Source organism: Giraffa tippelskirchi, chromosome 3, assembly GCF_054371585.1.
Source record: "Giraffa tippelskirchi isolate mGirTip1 chromosome 3, T2T-mGirTip1v1.2.pri, whole genome shotgun sequence".
Lineage (NCBI taxonomy): Eukaryota > Metazoa > Chordata > Mammalia > Artiodactyla > Giraffidae > Giraffa > Giraffa tippelskirchi.
This window is the reverse complement of record NC_137277.1, coordinates 96,625,804-96,643,357: the sequence shown is the minus strand read 5'-3', so window position 1 is coordinate 96,643,357 and position 17,554 is coordinate 96,625,804. Positions and strand designations below refer to the sequence as shown.

Sequence of the window (17,554 nt, the reverse complement as noted above, 5' to 3'; positions counted from 1 at the left end):
GGGTAGCAAAGATAAGGGAAAATCAGGAGACTTTTTGTAAAACTACAAAGTAGAATACCCACAACTACTTTTCCTTTCTCCCAAAATCCCATGAAAAAAGAAGTAATGGTTTTTTAAAAATTTTTTTCTATACTAAAACTGTATTAAGGTGGGGAGAATGGGAGGAGAACAAGGAAACGGTGGCACATTTTGTCAGTCGAGAAACAGGAGGAAAATGCCAAGTGATGTGGCTAACGGAGAAAACAGAATTGTTAACTGGCAGTGGCAAAAGCTGAGAAACAGCCCAGTCTATCCTGAAACATCCTGAACGCCACCAGATACCTTTGAAAGAGAGAATCAAGCTGCTAGTTTATTGCATTGAAATTCAATCGTATTTCTGTATCATCTTCCTCCTTCACTTCAGTCAACTGGCAAATATTCCAATGCCACTCCATCAGTAGACTGAAGTTTTATTCTATGGAGGGGGTAAAATAGAATCTCTTTGGACTGAGAAACCCAGGAACAGATAAATTCATAAAATACCATATTAAAACAACTTTGGTAAGAATACTGTGATCCCAACTCTCCTCCATTTTGCTCCTAGAAGGTTGACAGCCAGGCCTTAACCTGTCAGGCAGGATAATAAAAGATCCAAGTAGGCTCAACAAGCTCAGGAGGAATGTCCCAGACATATTGACATCAGGGTTCCCCCAAGAAACAACCAAACCATATCACTTTACAATATACTCAAAGCTGACAAGCCGTATCCAAATACCCAGGGCTTTCAATTCACTTTTTTATTTCATCCTTGTACATATAAGCATGAAAGCAAAGAATGCAAGACCTCTGAAGAGAACTTCTAATATAAAAGATAGAGACCAGTGAATTTTTTTTGAATTTGATATGAAAAACAAAGGTAACTAAAGAAAAAGTAAACAAGTAGAACTACATTAAATTAAAAAGCTGTTTCATAGTAAAGAAAACTATCAACAAAGTGAAGAGGCAACCTACTGAATGGGAGAAAATATTTGCAAATCATACATCTGATAAGGGATAAATATGTAGAGAACTCATACAGCTCAGTAGCAAAAAGAATTGGATTAAAAAGTGGGCAGAGCACCCGAATAGACATTTTTTTTTTTCACAGAAAATGTATGAACACCCAACAGGTACATGAAAAGTTGCTCACTAATTTTCAGGGAAATGCAAATGAAAACCACTTCACATTCATTAAAATGGCTGTTATCAAAAAGCCAACAAATGGCAAGTGTTGGAGAGGATGTGGAGAAAGGGAATCCCTATGCACTGTTGGTGGAAATGTAAACCGGGGAAACCACTATGGAAAACAGTATGGAGACTCCTCAAAATTAGAACTACCAAATGTCCCAGCAATTCCACATCTAGCTATTTATCCAAAGTAAACAAAAGCACTAATTCATAAGATATATATGTGTATGTCCTAACAGTCATGAAGTAATGTTTAAATTTATCTTATTTTAATTTTATTTTTCTTTATATCCTTCAGTTTTTGGCTCAGGATTCCTTCTTGCATCTCAGACATTCTTTCTGGGATAGTTTTATTTCCTCCTGATGTATGTACTTAGAAGTTCCTTTAGAAAGGGTGCCTTAGTGATAAATTCTTTTAATTTCTATTTGTCTAAAGTATGTTTCTTGAATGATAGCTTAAGTAAATATTTACTTCTAGATTAACAATTTTTTTGTTAGTATCCTGAATATATTATTTTACTGTCTTCTGGCTTCTATTTTTATTAGTTTGTCATTCCTTTGTAGGTAATCTTTTTTTTCCTTGCTGCTTTAAAAATGTGTCATTCTGCAGTTCCACATGATATGTGTATTTGTTAATTGTCTTTTAATTATTCTGTTTGTAATTCATTGTGATTCGTGAATCTGAGGATTCACGTCTTCTATCAATTTTGGAAGATTTTCACCTATTTTCAAACAGTACTTCTTCATTTTTCTCTATTCTCATCTTCTAGAACTCCAAGTATATGTTAGACTTTATCATATTAGCCCTCATTTAAAAAAATATCTATTTCATATTTTTCACAATGTTTTTCTGTGATATAGTCTGCATAATTTTTTTCAGATATTTCCCCCAATTCCTTAATTGTCTTTCCAGCCTGCTGTTTTACCCATTCATGGAATTTTAAATTTCAAGAATATTATATATATGTGTGTATATGCAAGTAATGTGAAGAGAGTAAAGACAGCATGAAGCAGCAGCAGGAAATTTAGCAGCAGTTAGCATTATTTTTCTGGGTACAAAATTGGGTTAATCTGGAGAAATGAGGATGTAAGAGGACTCAGTGACAAGGCAGGAGTTGATAATTCAAAACAAGCAAACAAATCTGGAGGATTACATGGGCAAACAAGATACTCAATTATAAAGAATGATTGTCCATTAGAATATTTTTGACTAATTGAAATTGTTCTTAATGTCTCATACATTTTTTATCCTTAAACCATCAGATGTAAGGCCCCCTAGGAGGCCTGACAGGAGAGAGAGTATTCTTTGAATCACAGTGATGGTAATAAATACAGTATTATATGTTGTGATGAAGGTAATCCTGAGCCAGAGATAGCTTAGCATTGGAAGATTTTCATCACTAAACTTCTCAACATTTTAACATTTCAGTATTTCAAACCTGATTCTGGACTACTTCATTTCCCTGTCATAACTCTGTAGTCTCTGATAGGTCTTTAAAATTTGCATGGGTGAAGTTTTCCAAGTAAATAGGAGAGAAAAATCTTAAAATTTCTACATGATGATTAGTTTATGCCTTCTTATCCCTATTCCTATGATAGAGGGTTTTACTCTCCAACTCTTATTCTCAGTTCTATTTTTTCTTGTATGTGTAAAGATGAAATAACACATTTACTTTGCATAAGCAAATGAAACCTAATTGCCACCTCCCCAGTTAGACACTTTAGAAGTGAACTCATCGCTTTTTTATTAAAAAGCATCAAAAGGATAAAATTTCTTGTGCTACTTTAGAATAAATATATTTCATATAATTCAGTTAGTACAGTGTATAAATTAGATGGATTGAACTTATATTACCATGAAATGGTATAGTCTATATTTTAAAGTAGATACAAGATTTAAATACTTAATTTCAAAATAATATGCTAGTAAAAATATATGGGTTCATTTATTTTATTGAAATATAATATACTAAATGAAACTCAAAGTTAAGCCTGATATATGCTTAGATTTCAGTTCAGCTAGTATTTACTGAACTCTTATGAAATGTTAATCTCTGAGCTGATGCTTTCACATCTATTGCACTGTGTAATACAGCATAATATAACTAGAGGTTAAACAATTGACCTTTTTCAATTTGTATAATGCTTTAGCTCACATGGAAAAATGAAAAAAATAGGATGTCTCCAGAGTAAATATGGACACATTTGGTGAATAGTAACACTGAATTCAGGTGTTAATGTTCACTTTTTATATTTTCACAATTTAAAATAAAAAGTAATGACATGGATAAGAAAACCAAGAAGTTAAAATTCTGCATGTTTTCAGTGAAACAGTAGCAACCCATTATTAAAACAAAGTATGATAATAATGTGGTATGTGAGATGTTAAAGTTATAGAAAACATGTTTTAACATTTGTGAAGTGAATAAAATCAACCTTCATTTTCTGTGAAGTATTTTAAAATTAATGAGAACTGACAAGTTTGGAGCCCTTAGAAATAATGAAGAAATGAGCCCTCAGGTCATGTTTATAAAATACATGTGTCTGTATATTCCTACCAATTCTTAAATCAATACTGGAAAATGTTTCATTAATATTAACCAAGATAATCCATAGGTTGAGAGAGACCCTGTTAACTAAATTAAAAGGTAATTTCTGTGTAGAGCCTCATGGCTAGAAATGTATACAGATATTACTTCTTTGCAAGTGTTTAATACTTATATTTGATTAGTTACTCTTTTTATTCCCTTTTGCACATCCAGAAGTTTATTCTATCCCTTATTTTTTATTTATTTCATAAATTAAGCATTCTTGAGTTGTTTATGCTACTGACAGTTCTTTGATGATTCAGTCTCCTCCCTACCATTTTTCCAATCTTCATTTAACAGTATTTTTTGTTAATCATAACATTTTTTGAATTGTATTTTTTGTTACAGATTGTTTGTATACAAAAAGATTGTATATTTGTAAAAATACAGATGTGATTATATTTATTTATTTAGGTGGTATGTGTTTTTTATTCAAATATAGTTGCTTTACAATGTCATATTAGTTTCAGGTGTACAGAATAGTGATTCAATATTTTTTATAGATTATACTCCTTTAAAGTTATTACAAAATAATGGCTACGTTGTCCTGTGCTGTATAATGTATCTTTGTTGCTTATCTATTTTATGCATAGTAGTTTGTATCTTATTAATTCCATACTCCTATCTTGTCTCTCTCCCTTCCTTCTCTCAGTGGTAACTGCTAGTTTGTTTTCTATATCTGTGAGTCTGTTTCTGTTTTGTTATATACATTCATTTGCTTTATTTTCTAGATTCCACATATAAGTGAAAATGTAGTATTTGTATTTCTCTGATTTATTTCACTAAGTATAATATACTCTAGGTCCATGCACGGTGTTACAACTGGCAGAATTTCATTCTTTTTATGGCTGAATAATATTTCATTGTATATACATACCCCATGTTCTTTATCCATTCATCTGTTGATGGACACTTGGGTTGCTTCCATATCTTGGTTAGTGTAAATAATGCTGGTAAAGCAATGTTGAGAAAAAAGAATAAAACTGGAAGTATGCGTTTTGACTTCAGACTATGCCACAAAACTACAGAAATAAAAACAGCATGGTACTGACACAAAAACAAACACATAGATCAATGAAACAGAATAGAAAGCTCAGAAATAAAGCCATTGACTATGATCAATTGTTAATAGACTATGACAAAGCAGGCAAAAAACAATCAGAGAAAAGACAATCTCTTCAATAAGTGATGCTGGGAAACCTGGACAGCTTCATGTACGAGAATGAAATTAGAACATTTCCTCACAGCATATAGAAAAACAAACTTAAAATAGGTAAGATCTAAATCTAAGACTTGAAACCATAAAACTCCTAGAAGAGAACATAGGCAGAACACTCTGTAACATAAATGGTAACAATATTTTTTTTTGGATCTGTCTCCGAAGACAAAAGGAATAAAAGCAAAAATAAGCAATATACCTAGTTGAACATTAGACAGTGTTTTTGACAGATATTTTTTAGTCAAAGTTCTGTATGTAGGTAACCATTTTGATTATATGTTCATCTCTACAAAACTAGATGTCATAGTATTTAATCATTAAAATAAATGTGACATGTGAATCAGAGTCATAGCAAGAAAGATATTGTCACTCAAAATGTGTGAGAAAAAAATTTAATGAAAGGACTGATTTGGATAAAATATATACACTACTAAATAAAAAATAATTATTAAAGACCTACTGTATAGCACAGGGAACTCTACTCAGTTCTCTATAATGACCTATATGGGAAAAGAATCTAAAATGACTGAATATATGTATTAACTGATTCACTTTGCTGTATGCCCAAAACTAATACTGCATTGTAAACCAACTATACTCCAATAAAATTTTTTTTAAAAGTGTAGGCAGGATAAAGGGTAATCAAGTAGGTTTAGTGAAATTCTAGAAATGTGCAACAGCTGGAAACTGTTACTACTCCTAGGCCTAAAGGAGCAAGGAAGTAGTGAATGCAAACCAGTGAGATCTGTAGCTGTAGAAGTCACATGACAAGAGCTTTGTTCTTTGATAAAAGATCACAGTCATTGCCAGGCTATGGTCCAACAGGGGCTATGTTTCTCTGGTCCCAACTCTATGCGGCTGAGTGCTCTGTCATTATAGGAAGCTAAAAGTCAAGGGATCCTAGTAATGCAGTCTGTAAAGAAACAGAGCATGGTGAATAAGAGTGGAAAGTGGATCTGTAAGGATTAGTGGAGAATATATAGGACACCATACTATCCTAATATCTAGTATTTTTTAAAAAGGCAGAAAAAGTGGTTACTTTTTAAAAAGTATGATAAATAGTTCTAAGGAAGAAAAAATTCTGAATTGAAAATGAACTGCTTTCTCCTCTATTAATCCATTTTCAAATGAGATGAGAATTATCAAAAGGACATGAAAAAGTTTCACTTTTTCCTTCCCAGAGGATTGCTGTTAGATTTTGGCTTGTAAAACTAGAAAAGTTTATATCATTGATGACTGTGCTCAAGAGCCATGGTAAATCAGAAAAAGGTGTTTTTTGCATACTCTTAGAGCTGATGATATTTATAAACAATTCTAGAAGAAATTTCTGTGTGAATGTGTTAGTCTGTCCCGGGGTCATAGTCTATACCAATGATTTTCAAATTGCAGGTCACAAGCCATTTTTCAGTCCTTAAATAAATGTAATGGGTAGTGACTAGGACTTCTGAATGAAGTACTATACCCTTGAACAGAAAATATCAGAGTGCATTGTTTATAGTAAGAATAAATGCTAGTTTGCGAAACTTTTGATTACATGTATATGAATATGTGACTGTGTTGGGATATGTATTTTTCACAATGGGCCATGTTCCCCTGTCCAATTAAAACACTGTTTGCTGGACTCAACCATCTTAAAAGTGTTTACCCAACAGTTTAGCAAAGGTGAATTGTATTGAAATGCAGTGTAATATATTTATGTGTTGTCTCTCTAACATAGTGCTAAAATTTGCTCCTAGATGAGTAAATATTAATACATATGGAAATTAGGGCACACTAATATATATTTGATTTTCACCAATTCTAAAGATAATGACAGTTCAAGATGAAGTAAAAATTTTACTTATTGCTCTATTTGGGATTACCACATAGACTGGACCCAGTGCCATAGTTGCTCTGCATTTCCCATTATCACACCTCATGTTTACCTGCTCCTGGTAATATGGGGGAAGGGAACTACTCTGCTAAAAGTTTTGAATAATACTGAAGCAATCTTTTGAGCTATAGCCAAAGTTGAGGAATTTCAGTATATGTATTGGCATTAATCTATATCTTGGGAATTTTTAGCTGCAAATATGGAACAACTAGGGAGTATTTAAAGAGGATAATGTGAAACTACAAAATGAGTCACTTAAATTGAGTTATATTCATATTCTAGCTTCTAGTTCTTTCTCTTTTAAAGAAAAATTAAAATTAGGTCACTTCTGCTTGTAACCTGCATAGTAATTAAACAATCAGCTATTTCCTATTTAGAGTCTACTTCTACTCCTGATGCAGAATTTTATTTTACCTCAATATCTTAACATTAGCTATTCAAGAGAATTATCTTTTGTATACAGAGAGTATACATGCTTTATATAAATAAGGGGAAAAAACATTTCGTATAAGTTGAAAATTGCTTCAGGTCCTTGAAATCAAAATCAAATATTTATTGTATGGGGAAAAACCTCTTCATATATTCTCTATAAAGCTTTCCATTTTGCAGTTGTTTTCAGAGACTGCCATTTTGAGTTATAGTGGAACAGTGCTCTTTCTGACCTTTGAACAAGAATGCATGACTTAGCTTTTGGCATTCTTCCTAACAACACCCCAGAGGGCAGAGTTGTATTCCAATGTGACATATATTTGAAAATGTATTGCACAGAGGATAAATTTCATTTGTAAATGTATCAAGAGCAGATTCAAAATAGGCTGAAGCTTGCCATTTATCTGGTTCAGGAAAATGATATGTCTTGACTTTGGCTATTGCTATTATTGCTTAAACCAACAGATTTTCTTAAACTTTGCCAAATAGAAGAGCAATGGGTTCTGAAATCTATCTTTATTTTAATTTTTTCTCTCATTGTATTGTAAGTTTCTTTAATTCTAATTGCAAAGACTTTACCCTGCCTTGTGTCAGCACAAGTTGTCAGAAAGACAATAGGGTATAAAGCATGTCCTTCTGCTACATATTTCACTGCATTTGAAGCATATGAGAGCTTATCTTTTCAGATTGAAATATGTCTATAATCTGGGTTTCCCTGGTGGTTCAGACAGTAAAGAATCTGTGTGCAGTGCAGGAGACCTGGGTTCAGTCCCTGAGTCAGGAAGATCCCCTGGAGAAGGGAATGGCAACCCACCAGTTTTCTTGCCTGGAGAATCCTGTGGACAGAGGAGCCTGGTGGGCTAGAGTCCATGGGGTCTCAGAGTCAGACATGACTGAGCGACTAACACTTTCACTTTTCCCATGTCTATAATCCTACAGCTGAAAGTACTGATTTGCTGAATATGAAGGACAAATCTTTATTAAGATTATGATCAGGAATTAAAAGACTTTCAGAGAAGAAACAAAAATATTTTACTTTTCTTATAGTTATAAACTTGAATAAGCTTAGACATAGATCTTGGAAGATTCGTTCAACTTTATTCTACCTTTTCATTTTTTCTTTTGTGCCCAGTGTTCACTTTTAAGGCAGATTTTACAGAGATCTTCACAATCAGATACAAGTTGTAAATAATCTTTATTTCTCTTCATTCAGTATTTTGTATTTTGTCCATTCCTACATGGTCAAAATGGAATATGCTCACACCTCCCCCATTATTTTACTGAATACCTAATCACTGAGTCTACTGTTTTGAGTATGTGTACAGTGTTCAAAATATAGAGCCTATGTCCAGTTCTTCTAAATAGGTAAAAAAATTTAGAAAAACTGAATGAATGTTTAATGCATATGATTGTAATTTACAGTTTAGTTTGAATAAGATGCATTATACTGAAGCAAAGTCACTAGAGTTGTACTTTATTTAGTAATTGCTACTAATTGCTTTCAAGAGGTTAGTTCTTCTCAACCATGTTTATAATGGCAATGGAATTATTTGTCCCTGCCATAGCATTAGTGGTGTTAATATTAATGATTTTCACATTTCTCTTGTACAGCTCAAAATGTCATCTTGTTAACAAGAATTCTTCATCAGAGATAAAAATGCATGTTACTAAATTGACAGGATAGCTATTGTTTTCTATTTTTCTTCTCACTAACAAATGATGCCAACTAGAATGTTTGAATGCCCTCAATTTCATGGAAAATCAAGTGACATTTCTTCTCTGAAAGTGTGGTCGAATTAATCTTAGTCTTTTCTTTTGTAAACGAACACTTGATAATCAAACAGAATAGTCATGTGCAAATAGGTTTATGTTACTGAATTCGACCTCTAAATTATCAGGTCACGTTAAAATTTATTTTCTGAAATGAAGAGAATATATAGTACTATCATTTAGTCTTCTTTCTCTCTCTTCCAGAGAAATGATGAAGAAGCAGTTGTGGATAGAGGTGGAACTCGTTCTATTCTCAAAACACACTTTGAGAAAGAAGATTTAGAAGGTAAGACTTTTGGGGGGGAGGGGATACCTATTGGTATTTCAAAGAGAAGTGTGAAGTTTTAGTAACATGGAGAACTGCAAAAGTTGAAATCAGAGTAGTGGTGGTGGTGCGATGTGGATATGGCCATTTTGGTGTAGTCTGGAGTGCCAGTAGGCAGTCCTGCAAACAAGGAGGGCGTTAATTCAACAGACATTTATTGAACCTCTCCTGTACTCATGTACTGTATTGTGTGCCAGTCTTTCAGTAACCCTTGCTTCAAGGAGTTAAAAGTAATTGGGAAATGAAAAGAAAAAAATTATGACAGACTAACATCTTGGGTGGGGACCATGTGACAGAGGAGGACAGGAGAGGCATCTCACTCAGTCTGTGTTATCAGAGTAGACTGTCATTGGGAGTTAAGGACAATTGGTGTTCTAGTTTTATTGAGATATCTGTGAGAGAGGGCTCAAGGCATCATTTGTGTGATCAGAATAATTCAACAGGGAGATTCTGAACCAGAATATACTGGGTTTAAATATCAGCTCTGTCCCTTATATGCAACAGAACCTTTAGCTAGTTAATTAGTTAGCTTCTCTGTGGCTTCCCTAGTGGCTCAGATGGTAAAACATCTGCCTGCAATGCAGGAGACCTGAGTTCAATCCGTGGGTCAGGAAAAGCCCCTGGAGAAGGAAATGGCAACCCACTCTAGGATCCTAGCCTGGAAAATTCAATAGAGGGTAGGAGCCTGGCAAAGAGTCAGACATGACTGAGTGACTTCACTTTCACTTTCTCTGCGCCTCAGTTTTTTTCTCTGTTGTTAAAATAAAGATAACAATGGAATGTGTTTCCTGAAGTTTTTGTGAGAAATAAAGGGAAAATACTTAGAATAGTACCTGGTGCAAGAGCTACATAAGTGTTGTCAATTATTAAGTTCAGTTCAATCGCTCAGTCGTGTTTGACTCTTTGTGACCTCATGGACTGCAGCATGCCAGGTTTCCCTGTCCATCACCAACTCCCAGAGCTTACTCAAACTCATATCCATTGAGTTGGTGATGCCATCCAACCATCTCATCTTCTGTCGGCCCCTTCTCCTCCTGCCCTCAATCTTTCCCAGCATCAGATTCTTTTCCAATGAGTCAGTTCTTCCATCAGGTGGCCGAAGTATTGGAGTTTCAGCTTCAACATCAGTCCTTCCAATGAATACTCAGGATTGATTTCCTTTAAGATGGACTGGTTGGATCTCCTTGCCATCCAAGGGGCTCTCAAGAGTCTTCTCCAATACCACAATTCAAAAGCATCAGTTCTTTGGCGCTCAGCTTTCTTTATAGTCCAACTCTCACATCCATACATGACTACTGGAAAAACCATAGCCTTGACTAGATGGACCTTTGTTGACAAAGTAATGTCTCTGCTTTTTAATATGCTGTCTCGGTTGGTCATAGATTTTCTTCCGAGGAGCAAGTGTCTTTTAATTTCATGGCTGCAGTCACTATCTGCAGTGATTTTAGAGCCCCCCAAAATAGTCTGTCACTGTATGCACTGTTTCCCATCTATTTGCCATGAAGTGATGGGACAAGATACCATGATCTTAGTTTTCTGAATGTTGAGCTTTAAGCCAACTTTTTCACTCTCCTCTTTCACTTTCATCAAGAGGCTCTTTAGTTCTTCTTCACTTTCTGCCATAAGGGTGGTGTCATCTGCATATCTGAGGTTACTGATATTTCTCCCGGCAATCTTGATTCCAGCTTGTGCTTCCTCCAGCCCAGTGTTTCTCATGATGTACTCTGCATATAAGTTAAATAAGCAGGGTGACAATGTATAGCCTTGATGTACTCCTTTCCTGATTTGGAGCCAGTCTGTTGTTCCATGTCCAGTTCTAACTGTTACTTCCTGGTCTGCATACAGATTTCTCAGGAGGCAGGTCAGGTGGTCTGGTATTCCCATCTGTTGAAGAATTTTCCAGTTTGTTGTTATCCACACAGTCAAAGGCTTTGGCATAGTCAATAAAGCAGAAGTAGATGTTTTTCTGGAACTCTCTTGCTTTTTCAATGATCCAACAGATGTGGGAAATTTGATCTCTGGTTCCTCTGCCTTTTCTAAATCCAGGTTGGATATCTGGAAGTTCACAGTTCACGTACTTTGAAGCCTGGCTTGGAGAATTTTGAGCATTACTTTACTAGCATGTGAGATGAATGCAGTTGTGCGGTTGACATTCTTTGGCAATTATTATTATACCACAATTTATGTGTACATACCTTCAGTTGATTTTTTTATATTAAGAAAATTTAGGGCTTCCCTTGTGGCTTAGCTGGTAAAGAATCTGCCTGGATTGTGGGAGACCTGGGTTCAATCCCTGGGTCGGGAAGATCCCCTGGGGATGGAAAAAACTACCCACTCCGGTATTCTGGCCTGGACACAACTGAGCGACTTAAAAAAAAAAAAAGAAAGAAAATTTAGTGAAAAAATTAGGGAATAAAATAGGTTACTATGGTGCAATTTCTACAGATTTTCAAATGCAGCTGTGCTTCCAAAATCTTGGAATTAATAGTGCTCAAAATTCCTCGGCCTTCTGTTTATTAAGCAGCAGGGTGTTTAGCAAACAGAGGGCTAGACTAAAAACCAAGAGACCTGTATTTTAGCTTTGACCTTGTACTAAAGTGTATAGTTTTAGGCTGAGCCATTAAACCTACCAAACAATAAAGAGGGTGAAATAGACAATGATTATTACTAGTGGGATACAAGGTATATCGTATTTTTCATCTTTTTGTTGAAAAGTGATACCCAAATCATCTTAAGTAAAATAAATTGGAGATAGCTCCTAATAATCTACTGCAGTCCAATATGTTTATTCCCCTTAAGAATTGTAATGTAGCCACTTAAATTACGATTAAATTCACTATTCTTGGGTCTTACCTTTAGGTAAAACAATTAAATAAGAGGAGAGGTAATATACTATCTAGAGACAACTTTCAAACTATACCCACTCTATGCCTGACATTTTGCTTGATTCACAGAAAACCCCCAAGGTCTAGAAAGTTTTTACTTGCTGAGTGGGCTCGGTAATTTGCATGCTATCCATATTTATTATATAAATTGAAATGAGCAGAAACTTGAAAAATCTAACCCAGTAATGAATATAAAAGTAATTTTTCTTTAGATTTGAAATGCTATTACTTTTTTCTCAGCAGTGTATTTACTGTCCTACTTAAGTTGTACCATGACTTAAACCATGCTTATATTCACTAAATTCACACAAGAAAACCTAACAAAACAAGAATTTAGTGTAAAAATATACTCCATTCCAGGGAAAAATCATCTTGGGTTTAAAGATTGTGGTTGATAATCCACACACAGATAAATGGAAGTTAACAGTTAGTAAGTTATAAATGGGGCTTCCCCTGGTAGCTCAGACGGTAAAGTGTCTGCCTGCAATGTGGGAGACTTGGGTTTGATCCCTGGGTCGGGAAGATCCCCTGGAGAAGGAAATTTATAAATAGCTAAAGTCAAATGGTAAATGGTCCCTTTGAATGGAAAATACATAATGCTAAAATAAGATTTACTAAGGTCATTTTAATTATTGTGTTAACATATATTACATACATTTCCTTTTACTGGGAATGATTAGGAAATACACATAACAGTACACAATGCTTTAAAAGAGATTTCTGATTGAAAAAACACAATTGGATAAATCATATTTGTTTCATTTGCTGGTGTCTATAGTGGGAATTTTAATCCCAGAAATGAATAATTGTGACTAAGTTACTGGTGATTGAAAATAACATCACAGAATGGAAACATAATATTACATTATAGAATTTTAAAAAATGAGTAAAACCTTATTTATGTTGGTTTTCTAAGTATTTGTTTTGCTCCCAGATCATAGTGAGTAGATAAATATTCCAACATTTGAGGATGCTGTAGAGGATTCTATTGTGATGCACGCAAATAATAAACAAATCTGTTAGTGATTCCCAAGTTGATTACCCTGCATCGGAAAATAATGCAGGGGCAATGAAGTAGTTATCATGGTTCAGAAAAAATCAACTGGTAGCATAATATATTATAACATGGGTAAGGTGAGAGCACCAGTCAGAAAGGTGGCATTACTGAGGGTAATGGAGGTAGAATAGTAGTTTCTCCTTTTGTGTAATTAAAGGAAAAGGCAGGAGCACCACTTTTTAAGAGCTTCTTTAGTAACACAGATAAAATATACCAATAGATAGTTATTTGAAATGAAATAGAAGTTCTTTGTGGTAAAAAAGCATAACATAAAATTTATCATCATAACCAATTCTAAGTGTACAGTTCAGTGTTGTTAAACCTATTCACAATGTTGTATAAGCCATCTCCAGAACTTTTTCATCCTCAAAACTGAAATTCTGTAAAACAACTCTCCATTTCCTTCTCCCCCGGCAACCACCATTCTACCTTCTGTTTCTATGAATTTGGCTACCCTATACATGATTACACATACAAGTGAACTCATGCAGTATTTGTCTTTTTTGACAGATTTATTTCACTTAGCATAATGTCTTGAAGGTTTATCCATGTTGTAGCATGTGTTAGACTTACTATCCTTCTGAAGACTGAGTAATATCCATTGTATGTATATACTACATTCTATTTATCCATTCATCTATTTATGGACATAATTGCTTTCATCTCTTTGCTATTGTGAGTAGTGCTGTTATGAGCATGAATATGCAGATATTTCTTTGAGACCCTGCTTTCAATTCTTTTGAGTATATACCCCTAAGTGGACTTGCTAGATCCTAGGGTCAATCCTAAAGGAATATCCATTGGAAAAATATCCATTGGAATATCCTGAATATTCAATCCTGAATATCCATTGGAAGAACTCTGATACTTTGGCTACCTGATGCAAAGAGCTGACTCATCGGAAAAGATCTTGATTCTGTGAAAGATTGAAGGCAAAAGGAGAAGTGGGTGGCAGAGAATGAGATGGTTAGATAGTATCACCAACTCAATGGACATGAATCAGAGCAAACTCTGGAGATAGTGGAGGACAGAGAAGCCTGGTATACTGTGGTCCATGGGGTTGCAAAGAGTCGTATACAACTTAGAGACTGAACAATAACAACAAAGGTCATTCTATTTTTAATTTTCAGAGGAATTGTCTTATTGTTTTTCATAGCTTATGCACAATTCTACTTTCCCACCAAACTGCACAAGGGTTCCAATTTTTTTTAACCTCCTCACTAATACTTGCAGTTTTCCCAGTTTTCTTGATAGTAGCCATCCTAATGGATGTGAGGTGATTTCTCATTGTGGTTTTGCATTTTCCTAATAATTAGTGGTATTAAACATCTTCTCATATGCTTATTGGCCATTTGTGTGTCATCTTTGGAGAAGTGTCTATTCAAGTCTTTTGTGCATTATTTGTATTTTTAATGTTGTTGATACCTGATTTGTAAATATTTTCTCCTGTTCAATAGGCTGTCCCTTCACTCTGTTGACTGTGTCCTTTGATACCCATTAAATTTTAATGTTTTGATGTAGTCCAATTTGTATAGTTTTACTTTTGTTGCCTATGTTTTTGGTGTTATTTTCAAGAAATAGTTGCCAAATCCAATGTCATAAAGCTTTTTCCTATGTTTCCTTCTAATTTATAGTTTTGGGTCTTACCTTTAGGTCTTTGTTTCATTTTGAGTTAGTTTCTGTATATGGTATAGAATGCTTGCCCTTTTGTCCTTCATATTTCTTTGTTGCCTAACTTATACTTGTTACAGTTTGCACTCCTCCTCACAGGTTAAACTTTACCCAAAATCATTGATATATATAAATAAATTCTTTAGTGAGTGAGATACAATTTGTTTTCTGTGTTTTTAGCACATATTTCTAAAATAGTACCTGCTATTTTCTACAGCTTGAGAACATATAGGAGGCAGTAAAACCTTAAGAATATTATTAGAAACTTTGTGTTCAAAACCTTTTAGTTGTTCCATACCAAATTGGAGGCTTCCAAGGTGGCTCAGTGGTAAAGAATCTGCCTGCAGTGCGGGAGACCTGGGTTTGATACCTGGGTTGGGAAGATCCCCTGGAGGAGGGCATGGCAACCCACTCCGGTATTTTTGCCTGGAAAATCCCCATGGACAGAGGATCCTGGTGGGCCACAGTCTACAGAGTTGCAAAGAGTCATACACAACTGAGCAACTAAGCACACAAATTGGGAGCTTCCCAGGTGGCTCAGTGGTAAAGAATCCACCTGCAATGCTGGAGATGCAGATTAGATCCTGGGTTGGGAAGAGCCCCTGGAGAGGGAAATGGCAACCCACTTCAGTATTCTTGCCTGGACAGAAATCCCATGGACAGAGGAGCCTGGTGGGCTACAGTCTGTGGAGTTGCAAAGAGTAGACACGACTTCGTGACTAAACAACAACAATACCAAATTGGTGCCTTCTCATCTTCTCCACAAAGAATAGAATGTTCATTCTGCCCACCCTTTAGTGTTACTTAATCCCTCCTGGCAGAATAATTATCTTCCTCCTTCAGATAGCTCTTTCTGAATTGACATCGTTTCATATATTATTATTACGTATATATTTCTTATCATTCTTATTTGATTACAAGCTTGTTCAGGAACAAATCTTTTTCTTACCTGTTATTTGCATTATATTATGGTATCTATCCAGCACTTTTTCTTAAACTTGATAAATACTAAACAATGTGTTGCATTGAATCTCATTTATATGTAATTCAATAATATGTCACTAAACATGTAAGAAATTAAGTTTATGTAATATAATTAGATGCATAATCAACACTTATCAAATATTTAATTACCTTTCAAACATTTAACACGTAAATACAGGAGGTTCTGATTATGTTGCACTGTACTAAGATAAATAAAACTGCTGCGGCTGCTGCTAAGTCACTTCAGTCGTGTCCGACTCTGTGTGACCCCATAGATGGCAGCCCACCAGGCTCTGCCGTCCCTGGGATTCTCCAGGCAAGAATGCTGGAGTGGGTTGCCATTTCCTTCTCCAGTGCATGAAAGGGAAAAGTGAAAGTGAAGTTGCTCAGTCGTGTCCGACTCTTAGCGACCCCATGGACTGTAGCCTACCAGGCTCCTCCATCCATGGGATTTTCCAGGCAAGAGTACTGGAGTGGGGTGCCATTGCCTTCTCCTAAATAAAACTAGTTACATCTTAATTGGATATTCAGGAATTCATAAATTTAAAATTTTAATGGAAAAGTTAAGCTAATATTTAAATCTTGGCCTACAAATTAAATTAAAAAGACGTTTTCTTTATTTTATGTTGCTTTTAGCAGAGAGCAAAATATTTTTAAGTCATGGATTTAATAGAGAAAATTATACCTATATCTTGATATTCTTTTGCTCATTTTATTTTAGACAAAAAATTAGGTTTACTAGTTTACTTCTTTTAGGACCATTCACTATATTGTGGACCCAAAGTCCAGAGAAAATATAAGTAAAATACCTAGTGCAAAGCTGTCATGAAACATAATTTTATCAGTGATAATACCTTCCCACTTTCTTCATTTCACCTAATGCATTACTGCGCTCTTAAGATAACTAAAATGCTTTTCTGACCATAATTATTGTAATGTCAAAAGTATTTTTCACTAAAAAACAGAAGATAAGTGCTGATCCTATTATTATGATATGATATTTTTCAACCAAAGTAAAAAATAATTTAAAAAATAAAGAAAAATCCAAAAATTAGGCTTACACCTTTTTCTTTCTGATTTTTTAATCTCCAAAAATTGCCGTCCGAAGGCAAAAATGAATTCTGCTGAGAGAAACAAAAGTTGCCTTCAGAGAGATTGAGATGGGCTTAGAAGGATGAATGAGATTTCTGAGGACAAAGAAGGAAGGATTTATCATATTCTGGGAATGGCAAATATGGTGTGGCTAACACACTGGAATTGTGTACATAGGGGTAAGGAAGTGACTGGAAATGAAGTTTAAATATTTGCATAAGGTAAGTCAAATAATGAAGAATGAATTAATTTTTAAAAGTTACTCAGTGTGGTAAGTGCTATTATCATCTCCATTTTATGGATAAAGAAACCAAAGCCCCAAAGATTGACTTGCCCAGGCCCTGACTAGCAAGTGTAAGAGCAGGGATTCAGACGCTCAAGGGTCTGGGCTTTAAACACCTAGACATAAACATGATGTGGAGACTTGTTTTTTAGGTGACTGAATGGGGCAAGAT

The 17,554-nt window shown here is 34.8% G+C and overlaps 1 protein-coding gene across 2 annotated transcripts in view; it reads left to right on the top strand.

The window, feature by feature from the left end:
* SLC4A10 (solute carrier family 4 member 10) overlaps window positions 1-17,554 on the top strand; it is a 450,611-nt gene that overhangs the window by 248,597 nt on the left and 184,460 nt on the right. For both annotated transcript variants that reach the window (XM_081581599.1, XM_081581598.1), the window contains one exon: window positions 9,290-9,371. Coding sequence is in view for 1 of the 2 variants with exons in the window: in XM_081581598.1 (XP_081437724.1) it covers window positions 9,290-9,371 (82 nt within the window). In the remaining variant the exon portion in view is untranslated. The remainder of the gene's footprint in view (window positions 1-9,289; window positions 9,372-17,554) is intronic.